This window comes from Peromyscus eremicus, chromosome 20, assembly GCF_949786415.1.
Source record: "Peromyscus eremicus chromosome 20, PerEre_H2_v1, whole genome shotgun sequence".
NCBI lineage: Eukaryota > Metazoa > Chordata > Mammalia > Rodentia > Cricetidae > Peromyscus > Peromyscus eremicus.
The window spans coordinates 29222463-29237268 of NC_081436.1; the positions used below are offsets into that span (position 1 = coordinate 29222463).

Below are 14806 nucleotides of genomic sequence, written 5' to 3' on the forward strand. Positions count from 1 at the left end.
AAACATAATGAGTCTCTGGAGGCCATTCTCATTCCTACTACCACATTCCACTCCCTGGCCCCCATAGGCTTATAGTCATATCATAATGCAAAATGCATTTAGTCTACCTTCAAAAGTCTCCATCATCTTTTAGTGTCAGTGCAGTTTAAAAGCTCAGTCTCTTCAGAGACTCAAGGCAGCCTCTTAATTGTAACCCCTGTAAACTCATAAAGCATATTACACACTTCCAGCACAACAGTGACATAGAATATACATTACCATTCCAAAAGTGGGGAAGGGGACATAGTGGTGAAATACTGGACCAAAGCAAGATGGAAATTCAGCAGGGCAAACTCAAAAACCTGTAATGCCGTGTCTGATGTCTGGAGGTTTAGATGGCCTCACCATGTGCCTGCTGTTCATTCTAAACACTGACTGGAGACAGTGCCAGGCCACTGAAGATCAAGCATTCCCATTTGCTAACCACACAGCAGGTGTGAGTTGGTGCTCTGAGATGACACATCATCTCTGTGTTTCTATGACCCTTCCAGTCTGTTGTCAACACTTGTCTGCAGTTCTCTTATTCACCCCTTTTTATTTTTTAAAAATTGCTAAATCATTAGCATACCTTTAGAAAGTCCAGTAAACTATCTTGTTATGTGTGTGTCTGCTTTTATGATAGCTCACCAAGTACCTAACACTTTAAAAGAAATAAAAGTGACAGATGTTGCAGTCACCCCCTTTCCTGTATGTTTTGCCAGTGTCCTTGATTATTCAGAGTCTCAGGTACATTGTGTAAGTGCACAAGAAAATGAAAGTGCGATCAAAACTTGAGTTTTGGAGATGATAAATCTAGATTTTAAGCTCTGTCTCTTTTAATTGTTTTTGAGACCCTTTGTAAATTGTCTTGTGAGCTTTTTGTATATAAAACAGGGCTAATAAAGTCTGCCCTGAATAATTACAAGGTTCAGAAGTGATTTATATAAAACACTACTGTTAGTAGATGTTCCTTAAATAGTTAGTGAGTCTTCTGTGATCATCTGTAACCTTCAGGCTTTCTCTGAGGCAGTAAAATGGGGTTATGAAGATGCTGGTGTCCAGACTGAATGAACATTGTAATGGATTAACTCAGTGTGAGAATGGATAGCTGTATGTATAGTTACTGTTTGAAGTATGGTACAGTCTACATCATTTAATAATGGGGATATATTCTGAAAAATTCATCTCTGGGCAGTTTTGTCATTGTGCAAACATCACAGAATACAAACTAAGATGGGTATATCACTGTGCAGGTCTTAAGGAACAAACACTGTTTTTGTGGTCATTTTTTTGACTAGAATGTCATTTTGTGATATATGACTATATGTATGTGTGTATATATATATATATATATATATATGTATGTGTGTATATATATATATATACATATATATATAATATACTGAAGTGCTTGATCAATCTGCTTTATTTCACAAATGAAAGCAATTCATTCTGATGGGATTAATAGAGTTGTAGTTTTTAAATTAACAGTGAAGGTGAGGAATCCTGAATCTTACAGCACAACCTCGGGATGTGACTGTGCTCAGTGGCTGCAGAGGACACTGGAGCAGAAGGCAGGCCGTGCTGTGACGTAGGGTGCCTGTGGAGGGACATTGCACAAAGTCTCTTCAGCTGTTTGAAGAATACATGAGTGTTTTCAGACCACAAGTGGTTTCAGGCTGTGAACTGACTGCTCTGAATTTTGGAGTAAAACTGATATGTGAGGGTGTTTCCCCTGAAGATTGTTAACATTATCCCCTTTGCGCTCTCACGCTCCCCCTCCCTCTGCAACTAAATATACACTTGGCTTTAATGAGTGACTTAGTACACTGGATTGATTTTCCTACCTGTGAATGTGCTTAGAAATTGCAGTAATTGATCCACTGGACATTCGGTTAATGTTCTGTTTATCATCATTATGGCATTGAAAGTCTGCACTGGTGCCTCTGAAACCTGCCCTGGGTGACTGAAAGCCACTGAACTGTCTTTTGGCTTTCCTCTCTCTATGAAAGTAGGAAGTCCCTGTGGGAGTTCTGAATAAGTGAAGCTTATACTGCATTATTCTAGCAGCTCAGCAGTAAGCTTAGAGAAAGGGCATTCGAACTCAATACAGGTTGGTTTGCCCAAGCAATTAAAGTAGGTAAGCAGTGGCAGACATGGGACTTGGAGGTTTTGCAAGGAAAGATCACAGTGATGGCTGTGTGATGAATGGGATCAAGATCCTTGAGCTAGAATCTGGTAGACTGGGAGATAATAGTTGAAAGTTTTTTGGGGCAGTAGTCAATGTGCTTTTCCTGCAAGGAGCCAGAAAGTGAACATTTAGGCTTTGAAGACCAAAAAACAAAATTGAAGACAATGAAAAAGTAGGTGTATAGCAAGAGAGGAAACCAGTTTTGACAAGTATTTCTGTTGGTGTTGCTCATAATGTAATTGATTATAGATTTTAGTAATACAGATACGTTGTGAGTGAGGGCAGACAGTGTTCCACTTTAGGTTCAGAGTACATGACCCCTGTCTTCAAAATCAACTGCAGATTTTGGTGTCTTAAATGCAAATCTGTGAGGAGATTGTGTGCATTACAGCTTTGCAAATGTCTTCATGCTGACAGGTATTCAGATGTACTGATGTCATTCATGAGTGCTGTGTGTGTATGTGTGTGTGTTTAAATTTATTATTTGCATGTGTGTGGTTTATATGTGTGAATGTTGGCATCACATGCCACAATGTGTGTGTGAAAGACAGAGGACAACTTTCAGAAGTCCCTTTTCTCTCTCTACTGTGGATTCCTGGGATCCAAATCAGGTAATTGGGCCTGTGCAACAGGCGCTTTTATTTGCTCAGCCGTCTTGCTGGTCTCTTTTTAGTGTTTTGAGATAAAGACTCACTGTGGGATGGCAGGATTGTGCTACTACATCTGGCTCTGTGTTTAATTGCGTGTGTTTATTGCCAGAGGCATCTCCAGTGTTCTTTTATGTTAGACTTCATGTGTGTTGCTTTGCAAATCAATAACATAGAGTGGACAGTTTGGTGGGGACTTGGAGGTTGCACGGTGTGTTTTGAAGTACATGAATTTTTGTGGCCCTTGCTTTGAGCCCCCCAAATGCTTTGAGAACTGGGATTATTGCTCAGAGAAAAATTGTGCAGCAGTTTAGTAGATATGTAGCTCTTGGTGCTCGTTTCTGCAGTAGAGCATTGTTGTAGTGTGATGTGTCAGTTGTTCAAAGCTACACACAGGTAAACAGTCTTAAACTGCACAAAGTCTGCTTTGGTAAAAGGCTCGGTTGGTAAAGATGCTTGCCATGTAAGCCTGGCAACCTGAGTTAAGTTCCTGGAACCCATGTAAAGGTAGATGGAGACAAGCAGTTCCACAGAGTTCTCCTCTGACCTGCACACTTGTACCTTAGAACATGCATGTGCATGTGCATAGAAGACTTTAGGTCTTTAGTTATTTTTGGTATTACTTATTTTATATCCAGAATTCAGCACAATTATTGACAGAATGTGGACAAATATATAAAAAGCATTCAGCAAATATTTAGAGACTGATCATATTGCAAACATTCTTGTTCCCCATTCCTTTATTTCAGGTGAAGAGTGACTACATGCTAGAGATAGCCGATCAAGTAGACCAAGAAATAGCTTTGAAGTTGGGTTGTCTGGAAATTAGGTAGGTGGTAACAGTACATTGATTCTGTGTTTTGTTTTCTAGGTACTTTCTTCTTTATAAAATTACCAGTAAAATTGTGACTAAATTGAGAGAGGATTCCATATTACTTAAATATTATTTGCATCTGTCTTTCTCAATTGTTTATTATTCAACAGCCTAAACATTCCATATATACACATGTCAGTTTTTGTGTTCCCTGATTTCAGGAGATCCTACTGGGAGATGCGGGGCAATGCCCTAGAGAAGAAGTCCAACTATGAAGTGTTAGAGTAAGTACTGCATTCTTGAACTGTCCATTCAGACTCTGAATGCACCCCTTCCTAGCTCATCTCTATTTAGAAATTGCCTGAAATGATGGACTTCCCAGTCTATATTTGGAGGAGAAAGGACTTTTAAGAAAAAAATCTTCATGGCCTTAATTTTATTCACAAACATTTAAATACATTGATATAAATGCCTTATGGCTAATAATGTGTGTGCCCTAATGTGTACCAACATACATACATGTATGCATACACAAATGTATTTGTTTTTTTTAAAGTTTGAGGCCAGCCTGGTCTACAAATCGAGTTCCAGGATGGTCAGAGCTGTTACACAGAGAAAACTTGTCTCAAATCCCCAACCCTCACCTCCCAAAAAAGAATTGCCCATAAATTGGTTATTAATCATTCACTTTCTCTGCAGTTCAATTAAGGATTCTTTTTTAACGAATGGAGAAATGAGAGTTATTTACTACTCATGTATCAGAATAAAAGAATATTAAAAAAATTTCTGGTAATGATATTAATTTGTATATTAGTCTATTGTATTTGGTTGTTTTAAATACGTCTAAGGGAAACTGGACCTTGTGTCTTGATAGAAATTCTACACTATCTTGTTGATAATGATATTTATTGTGTCTGCGTGAAGCTCCATTTTACTGTCATTTACCACTATTGTTTCTGACTGTATTTGATTGAAGTTTTTGTGGTATTTTGAGAGATTTGCTAAACTAATATCAAAGGTCATCCAGAGCTCCTCTGTTGTAATGAAGACTGTAATGGTTTTAGATTTATTTAGACTTTCTAGGTCTTTATAGTATGAGAGTTTAATATTCCCCTATCTTGAAAATAGGAGGTTGCAAGGCAGATATGACCACAGAAAAAGAAAAGTAGAAGTATTTTGCAAAGCGATCACTCACTGTTAGTAATAGATAGAACAGGGTCATTTTGGCTCTTGGTAAGCCTCCTCGGGTCCAAGCTGTCCATCATGTTTCAAAGTGCCCAAAGCTCATTCAGCTTCTACTTTACGAGCCTAAAGATACCTTTCCTTAGGTTCATGACAGTGTATGCATAGCAGACAATACATAGGTTATGAAGGTATGTCACATGCATTGTGTCCACTGACTGATGAGAGGAGTACAAAAGAAGTCACTTAGGAGAGTTTTTACTGCCCTTTATTGGATCGTTTAGGTCTAGCATTCACTGTAGTTTGTTTTTTATTTAAAATAGCTACATTCTTCAGCCTTAAAAGACTCCTTCATGCTTACAATGCATATTTCCAGAATTAGAGAAATCATTAAAGGTTGCTTGTCAGTAGGTTTTTTGTTTTGTTTTTGGTAGTCATGGTTGTATGAGATAGGGTTTCCTTTTGCCTGCTGGCCTTGAACTTCTGATCCTCCTGTCTTCACGCCCTGGGATTACAGGTTTCCATCTGGGTGAAATATTTGGAGAAAGTTTTAGATTTAAGTTCCTAAATTAGAAATGAACCAAGATTTGTACTACAGTTGATGTAAAATTGGCTTCTAGAAATTAGAGAAAATCAGGTAACAGGAGAGTAAAGTAACAAAAGAGGAAGAATTGGGGTCTTACCTGGCACCTTGAAAATTGTGGTGTGGTGTTTTTGTAAGAAATCAAAAAATGGACTGTGGAGATTACAGGGGTCAGGGCTTGTATTTATTACTACTTGAACACAGGAGAAAGAGACAGAACAAGCATGTAAATCAGATCCCATGTAGAGGACATGGCTGAATGACAGTTTGAAGTGGTCAGTTTGTGTAAATGTGTGGTGATCACACAGGTAAACGTGGCTACTGCAACAAAGGGAGTCTCACATCCTGTGACTGTAAGTTTGCGCTGCTCCTTTGTTTGTGCTTCACCTCTAAACACCTGAGCTTTTGCACTCCTGCCACAGTGGCTAAGCAGTTAAATCATGTCTCTGATGTTACTTCCACCTCCAAGGATTGGTGATGGCTGAGTGGTGGCTGCATGTGCAGAGTGCTTGGCTCCAGGCCTTGCTCTTCCCCTGCTGCTTCCAGAAGCCCTTTGAGAGGTATACAGTGGTTGTCATGCTGGTGCCTGCCTATTGATATCAGCAGAGAATTGTATATCATGATCCCAGCACTGAGTGTGAGTTGACTGTATTCACCTCTGTGCAGAGGGAAGATGATCAGCCAGCATAAAACCTAACCGTGTAGAGCTCTTCCAAAGAACACAGGCAAAAATGAGTAAGAGTGTAGGGCTCATCAGTTGGGTTAATTAGGAGCACCTTTGAATGGATTTAGTTTTTTTCAAAGGTAATGAAATGTTCTCTAATTAGAGAAAATTTAAATTACATTGTCAAAGAGTGGGAAAAACAATCCTTTATATCCCAGGACTTACCTTAACACCTTCTCAGTCTTAATAAAGAACTTAATTCTTTCAAAATGGGTGAACCCTGCCATTTCATCCAGCCTTATGTTGAAGGTGTGTTTCTAGGGCATCCTCTGAAGAAGCCCACATCCACCCTTAAGTGTATACACCTGTCCTTTTCTTAAGCTTGTTCCTCTCTTCCTCCTTCTTCCCCTGCTTTTCTCCCCCTTCCCTTGCTTCCTGACCAACCCCTTAACTAACCTGTACTAATCTGTGTAAAAACTAAGACCTTAATAAACTCCAGCTTTGCTTAAAAAAATAAGAGACCAGTCTTTCCATGTTGCCAAGTGAAAATGTGTTAGTGCAGGACTCATCAGGCTGGTATGCTCTTTTTCATCTGATCACACACTAGTTCTGATAGTAACATGTAATGCCTGTCAAGGTATTGGGCTGTTCATTATTTTCTATAGGATAGCAACCATCTGTAGCAATAGCTTGTTTTAGATATGTTGATTACTGATAAAATTAAATACCTCTCACTTGTATCTATTTTATCTTACTCTTACATAGGGTCTATGTCTTTTGCTTTCTTTTTGGGTGAACTTGGTCTTGTTTGTAGCCTAGGCTGACCTTCAGCACTCTGTCCTTTTGCCTGGCCCATCAAGTTCTGGGAGTACAGGTGTGTGCTCCAATGCTTTGCTGACATTTCTAATACATCTGTTTTTCTTTATTAGTCTTGAGTCTTTGCCACTTCAGCCCTGTGTCTGCGGTGTCAGTTGTGAATGTTCCCTGTCCCCTTTGTATATGTGACACTCATTATACAGATACTTGTCTGTCTGGTTTTTTTGTTTGTTTTCGCTTTTTTAAATAGTTTTTTTTTTTTTTTAAAGATTTATTTATTATGTATACAGAAGAGGGTGCTAGATCTCATTACAGATGGTTGTGAGCCACCATGTGGTTGCTGGGAATTGAACTCAGGACCTCTGGAAGAGCAGTCAGTGCTCTTAACCTCTGAGCCATCTCTCCAGCCCTTAAATAGTTTTTTGAGACAGCGTCTCTTTGTAGCCCTGGCTGTCCTGAATCTTACTAGACCAGGCTGGCCTTGCCTGCCTGTGCCTCAATTGCTGGGTTTATGTTTCTTAATCTAGTAGTCTGGTTATTTTTTTCTCATCTTGAGACCTGTCTCCTATTGTACTTTTTGTGGCAAGGGATGGAAATGAGGTGGGCTTGCTTCTATCTTTGTTTTTAAGATGTTCAGTGACTTAAGATTGTTAAATGTGGAAGCTAGAAAGATGACTGAGCTGTTAAGTGTACTTCTTGCTCTTCCAGAAGACCCCCAAGTTTGTTTCCCAGTACCCATTTGGTGAAAGGCCTCACAACCACTTATAACTCTAACTCTAGTTCATCTGACACCCTCTTCTGGCTTCCATGGGCACAAACGTACATGTGGCATACGCTCAGATGGATACCCACACAGATATATACATTAAAAAAAAAAAAACTTTAAAAGATTGTTAAATGTTTGTTTTAAAATATTTATTAATTGGGAAGAGATTGTTTGGTGGTTAAGAGCACTTATTGTTCCTCAGAGGATGTTGGTTTGATTCCCAGCACCCACACAGTAGTTCACAATTATCTGTAACTCTAGTACCAAGGGATCTGACACCTTCTGGGCTTCTCAGGTACCAGGCACACATATGTACAGAAATACATGTACACAAAACACCCATACCCATAAAATTTAAAAAAAAAAAATCTTAAAGAAAAATTAAATCAGTAAATTGATTTCTGTTCTTACCTTTCTAATGTGTGTGTTTGCTTACTTTGTGTTATGTTTAGTTTTTTGGAAAAAAAAAAAAATCTTACTATATAGCCCAGACTGATTCATGATCCTTTTGCCTCAGTCTCATGAGGCAACTCAAGTTACAGTATATGTACCAGATCTGGCTGATTTTTTTGTTTGTTTTTTAAAGGTTCCCTGTTATCCTAATGTTATCAGAGCATGGTTTGAGAAGTGCCCTTGATGTAGTGAATGTATCTTAATGGATAGGTTAAGACCACCCCCACCATGTTTTGTTATCTAAATGCGTGAAATACATGACAGAATGGAGAGAATTGTACAGTGATGGCTCACTCATATGTCTCCACCCAATCTCCACTTAACATAATTCTCTATTTGTTTCATATCATGGACGTTTATAAGTGTTTTAGCCTGGATTAAAAAGTTCATTTTTGACTAGGGATCTATCTCAGAGCCCAACACTCTCCAAGGCTTGTGTTCCATGCACAGTACTTACTGCACACACATAAATGTGCATGGGTGTGTTTATTTTGTACTCAGCCTTCTTACTACATGTACTGTGTGTTGTGTCTTTATAGAACATTAAAAGAAGCAAAGTAAAATACACGATTATCATAATGGCCTTGTTGGTTTACTCTCATGGGTCTTAAATGTTAGCTTTCTGTTTGGAGGCTCTGTGTTCAGTCATAAAAACATAATGTATAAGTCTTTTTTAAAAATTCTGTATAGTGATCTCTCTGTCTAATAATTTTTTAGTTTTGATTTTTTTTGCCTTAGTCTATTTTATCCATTTTTTTTAGATTTTTAAAAGAAATTTATGTGCATGAATACTTTCCCTATATGGATATATGTGTACCATATGCATGCTTGGTGCCTGAAGAAATCTAAAGAGGGTGTCAGATGCTCTGAAGCTGCAGTTACAGATGGTTATGAGCCTTCCCACTGCAAGTCCAGGCTCCGTGGTGCTAGCTTTTCCTTCATTCTCAGTAACCTATGTGTCCATATGTGCATGTTCAGTTTTATTTCCTCACCATTTTTTTTTTTTTTTTTTTTGCATAGCTGACTTGGGTTTTGTACTTAGTACTAATCTTGTCATGCTAGGGCTGTTTAAGTCTTCTGCTACTATTGACTCCCATTTAGGCCTCCAACTAATCCTAGACGGTGAGTTTGGCTGCAGGGGCTTCATTCCTGAACACTGCAGTGGTGACTTCTGAGCAGAGCCAGGAATGACACCACTTCTGCCACCCTCAGTTCCCAGTTCAGTGTCCAAATTTCAGACTTACTCATAGCTTCAGCCACGAATCTCAGTAGAGGGCCCCACGGGGCTTTATGTATACAGCCAGGGCATCCTGCAGACCTGCACATTGTAGTAACTCTACCAACCAAACCATCTTTACAGTATCTCAGTCTGTTTGTAGCTATTATTCATTACTCGTGTGTATGTGTGTGTGTTTAAGTCAGGGTTTCACTTATAGAATCCAGACTGGCCTAGAACTTGGGATCCTCCTGCTTCAGCTTCAAAGACGCCAGGATTGTAGACATGTTCCACCATTCCTGTCTTCCTTTTTCCAACGTACTTATAAGTAGGTTACTTATAAGTACATGTGTTTTAATTTTGTTTACTTGTTAGTTTTGGCTTTTTGAGCTAGTCCCAAGCTGATGTTGGATTTGATGTGTAGCCTAGAATGACCTTGATCCATTCCATATCCCACGTGCTGGGGTTACAAGGTCATTATGCCCAGCCGTAGAAGTTATTTTATATGCAGTGTTTGGTGGCAAAATTCTTTCAGTCATTTTGGAATCTTTTCCTCCCCTCGTTTCTTGAAAGAAATATTTATTGTTAATATTTCTAGATTAATAGTTAATTTCCTCAGTGCTTCATGGATATTTACAGACACCTTGTTTAGTTCTTATCTTCCATTGTACATATGTATTGCATAGGCTGGTCTGTGTCCTAGGAATGGTGTTGGCTAAAGGGATGCTTGTGACTTTTATTTGCCATACCTGGCTTGTACTGTGCCTAGGAATTGACCTCTCCTCCATCCAGGCCAGGCTCAGCATTGCTTTCTCTACTTCTTTTTTTTTTTTTTTTTTTTTTTTTTGGTGGGTACCTCAGAGCCATTTACAATTTATATACTTTTTCATTACAAAAACAAAAACAAAAAAGCCAAATGCTGCAGATTTGGAATATTGCCTGTTCATTACCAGCTTTAAGATCCTATTTCTTTTTCCATAAGAAAAGTCATTAAGAGTATTCAGAGACGGGTAATGCCTGGGGGGTGCTCACCAACCTAAGACCCAGGCCTGTGTGGCCTGGCAGGCGTCTCCATGATGGATAAGGTGGCCTGCTGACTTCTCACGCAACCTAAGTCAGAAGCTCATTTTTTAGTAAAAGGGGGACCTGTAGGGCCCTGGCCCCAGTTTTGGGTAACTGTTGCCTTGCTTGCTGACCTTGACCTTGATATCCTCCCTATGCTAATTCCCTGCCGGGTTCCACCCTCCTGAATGCTTAAGGGATGTTCCTTGTCTGTGTATCCTGCATAATGGGCGTTAACAGCTTAGATGCAAGATTGTAAAACATGGTAGCGAACTTCTGCCTCCTGGGGTTCTCCCATTGTGCTGTAAGCCTGTATTTAAGACCTCTTCCCTCCTTCAATAAACAGCATTTGGCATTTAAATTAAAAAAAAAAAAAAACACAGAACAAAAACAAACAAAAAAAAAAAGGGAAAAATCATTAAATAGTCCATAAACTTCATCAGATACTACTAGAAGAAAATTTAAAGATATGTGTGGTGATTTACAGCCTAATACAGAATGCTCCTCAGTTTTACCACATTTCAAAAGAATAGTTTTGATTATGTTTAAAATAATAAGGCGAAGCCAGGCACTGGTGGTGCACGCCTTTAATCTCAGCACTCGGGAGGCAGAGCCAGGTGGAGCTCTGTGAGTTCGAGGCCAACCTGGTCTACAGAGTGAGATCCAGGACAGGCACTGAAATAACATGGAGAAACCCTGTCTCGGGGAAAAAAAGATGAGCCTCTAATTGTAGGAACACACTATTTGAATACTTTGTGTGTGTGTGTGTGTGTGTGTGTGTGTGTTTTCTTCCACAAACTAAAGATTTCACTGCTTCTTGTCATTCTAAGCATGACAGAATGGGTACCTTTTCTTTTGGCAGGTAGACAGTAATGTGGCAGTGAGGGTCCAACCTCACTTGCCCCTTCATATTCCTGAGGAACCGACTGGGTAGAAGTTAGATGAGACTTCCGTGTACATCTGAAAATGAGAGCCAATAAGTAGAAGGTGGCTGCAGCAGGAGGCCACAGGCTTAGAGAAAAGGATCACACTGCAAGTGTAATGCACTGTTAAAATGCAGACTTCTGAGGTGGTGTTTGTGAGGGTGGACTCCTACCAACTGGAACCCTTAACTTCTCACTTTGCTGTTTTTGAGGAGAAGGAGAATTTAACCAGTCAGGGATACTTATAAGCACTTGGGTAAGGAGTTACTTACAGGAGGAACATGGCAACTTCCCAGTGGCTGCACCACTGAGAAAAATGTCTCTTCCCTCTGCTACAAATTTACTTCTGCCTTTTAAACCATTTTAATCATCTTTCCGTGTAGTGTATTTTGCTATGTTGTTTTTGTTATTGTTTCTTTCCCTAGGAGAATGTGAGCAGCATCAACATAGGGATCTGCCTGAATTCCTTATACTTAACAGAGCATCCAACTCTGATTAGATATTCTGTATCCCATGAATAAGTTTGTGACTTAAAGTTAGCTGAGGTAAGGGCTTGGGGATGGGGCACTCAATACTGCACAAGTATTGAAGTCACCAGACAAGGCTAGACTTCTCAGAAACATTGCTGAAAGAGGAATGGGGTTTACATCGATGCAGGATTCACTTTCACACTTAGTTCCTCTTTAATATGTAAGTAGTGCTTAGTCTAATCTGAGGTTACCAAAGGCCTACTGTGCTGTGGTTTGTGGACCTGAACATATATGTGCAGAGTGAGACCTCAGGCTTTGAATAGCTCCATAAGTCTGGAACACTGTGAGTATTGTGGCTGGAGAAGAGTCCTCCTGCACACACTGCTTTCCTGTCTGTTTCATTCTGGATGCCAGTATGGTGTCAGTGAGGAAGGCAAGGCTGTGAGTTGTTGATACAGCGACTACAACTCCCCAAGCATGAGCACACTTGCTGAATGGCAGGACAGTTTGTGCAGAAGTGAAAGGGCTTCGAGGTTGACAGAGGCAGAGAGAACAGAATCATGGTTTGGAGCAATGTTAGCTTTTAGAACTTTTCACACCTTAGCAGGTTAGTTGTTTGTTTATCTTGGTATTTCACCTAAGGAAAGAAAAAGTATAAGCCAGGTGTCTTACCAGCACTTGGAAGGCCTAGGAAGAAGGATCATAAGCTACATAAGACTGTCTTTAAAAAAAAGAAAAGAAAAGAAAAGAAAAGAAAAGAAAAGAAAAAAGGAAGAAAGAAAAACAAACCAAGAAATCTTTTAAAAAGACCAATAACCAAAATGAGGCCATCTGTCGGGAGAAACCAGATGTGCACAGGTTCCCTGTAGCTTAAGTGAAAATAATGTGAATGTAGAACACATGTCAGTAGGAACCCTTTTTGCTACCAGGGTCAAACACTTGTAAGTGCTTTCAGGAAAAGGCTCTAGGCTGAGGACAGTTCTGTGGGCTCTCTGTCTTGATGCTATTTCAGCACTGTGGGCCAGCTTGCCATATCCCTCTATGCCTGCTCCCCTATTTGAGGAACCCTAGCACTTATGTGGTTGTCCCCATGGTAACTGTCTCCGTGCCCAGTATTATTCTTACTCATCTCTGCCCTTACCGAGAAGCCTTCAGGTGCACAGGGCAGGAAGGGTGCTGAAAATTCTGCGGTCACCACTTTGACGCAGCCATGTGCCTTGGCCTTCTGCTGAGGGTAGTAGAACCATTCTGGGTCTGCCCTGCTGTGTCCAGTCAGTAGGCATTATCCACATGTGGGAATTTTGAGCCCTGGAGATAGAGCTGCTAAAACCAGGACCAGAACTTTTAGTTTAGGTAATTTATATGTAGCCATTTGCTACAGTGTTGAGCAGCCCCACTCTAACTCTGATATTATTAGCCTATCATCTGTGTGTGTGTCCTCCATAGTCACACTGAAGCAAAGAAGGAGCCTAATACCCTAATGGTTTGCCCAAGGAATTGGAGTTTAGCAGTATCCTCAAATTGTCCTTTGAGTTAAGTTTTTGTTTGTTTTGTTGCTATAGTTTTGTTTTTTGATCTGATGGATTTGGATGCCTTCTGGATATATTTTTTTGGTAACTACTAATATAGTTGAGTTATAGTAAAAGCCAGTGGTTCTGTTTATGTTGTGTATGTTTGTTTACATATGGGACAATTATATAGGATTTGGGCACAAGACATGAAGTGAAGCTGTTGCAGAACAGTTTGTCATGTCTAAGCTATGGCCAAATACAGCTCAGAGAGAACCGACTTCTCATTGAAGGTGGATGATATACATATCCCTGCCTGGTTTCATGAGAGAGAGTTAAAATTTAGATAGCTGTCTTTGCCTTTGGTGCTTCTCAGACAGGGAGCTGCAGACCAGAGGCTGGCTCAGCACCCGAAGTGTGTCAGACGTAATGCTGTTGAGGTTTTCCCACTACTTTCTAGGCTCATGTATTTATTTATTTGTTTCTTGAGACGGGGTTTATCTGTGTAGCCCTAGCCCTGGGTGTCCTGGAACTAGCTCTGTAGACAGGGCTGGCCTTGAACTCACAGAGATCCACCTGCTTCTGCATCCCGACTTCTGAGATTAAAGGCTTGTGCTACCACTGCCCAGCTCGTTTTTCTATTTTATTGCTAAATAGTTAACTGAGTTCTAATGTACAAATCAGTGTTACAAATTCATTATTATTCAAAACTAGTTGGACAGAAAACCTGGATACACCTTAAACATTGTCTTTACACTTCGAAATTTAAAGAAGGTGGTGGTGGTGAAGTGGCTCACTGCATAAAGGGCCTTGCCACCAAGCCTGAGGCCCAAGGTCAGCCACTGAGACTCACCTGGTGGAAGGAGAGAATTGCAAGTTCATACATGTGCTTGAGAGCACACACTCAAACACACACAAACATACACACGTATACAATGTTATTAAAAAGTAATATTTAAACAAATAATGGAGTTTTCTTTACCTTAAGTAGAAGGTAATTAGTGATTATTTTTACATACACACACACACACACACACACACACACACACACACACACACAAAAGCGCTCCCAAGTTTTATTTGAAACCTATATCTCTCCTTATTCCTCTTTAACTCTTCCATTTTTGATGAGTTATTATATCCCTGTCTCTGAGAAGCATCAATATGTGACTCACTGGAGGTCATAGACTACCCTTGCTCTGGTTTTCCTCACCCCATTAGCTGGACCTAACCAGTTGCCTAGCTCAGCCAAACTCATCCAAACTCATCCAAAATGGGACTGTTGGCATCCTCTGCCTTCACTGCCTATGCCAGGGTATCAGCATTCTCTCCCATGCACTTCTTACCTATCCACGTACTCCACTGTGTCCTGAGTCTCCTGGGTCACTTGTAGCCTGCTCTTGAGCCAGTCACACCTCCTGCACCAAACAGGTGTACTAGTGGCCAAAGCTCTCTTGACTGGAAAGGGCTTCCAAGGTATTTTCAGAGGAAAA

At 40.1% G+C, this 14806-nt stretch overlaps 1 protein-coding gene across 1 annotated transcript in view; it reads left to right on the forward strand.

The window, feature by feature from the left end:
- The window catches only part of Ptk2 (protein tyrosine kinase 2), a 226562-nt gene that overhangs the window by 99368 nt on the left and 112388 nt on the right, over positions 1 to 14806 (forward strand). Inside the window, exons 6-7 of the mRNA XM_059247674.1 lie at positions 3606 to 3685; positions 3892 to 3954. Of these exons, the coding sequence (XP_059103657.1) occupies positions 3606 to 3685; positions 3892 to 3954 (143 nt within the window). The remainder of the gene's footprint in view (positions 1 to 3605; positions 3686 to 3891; positions 3955 to 14806) is intronic.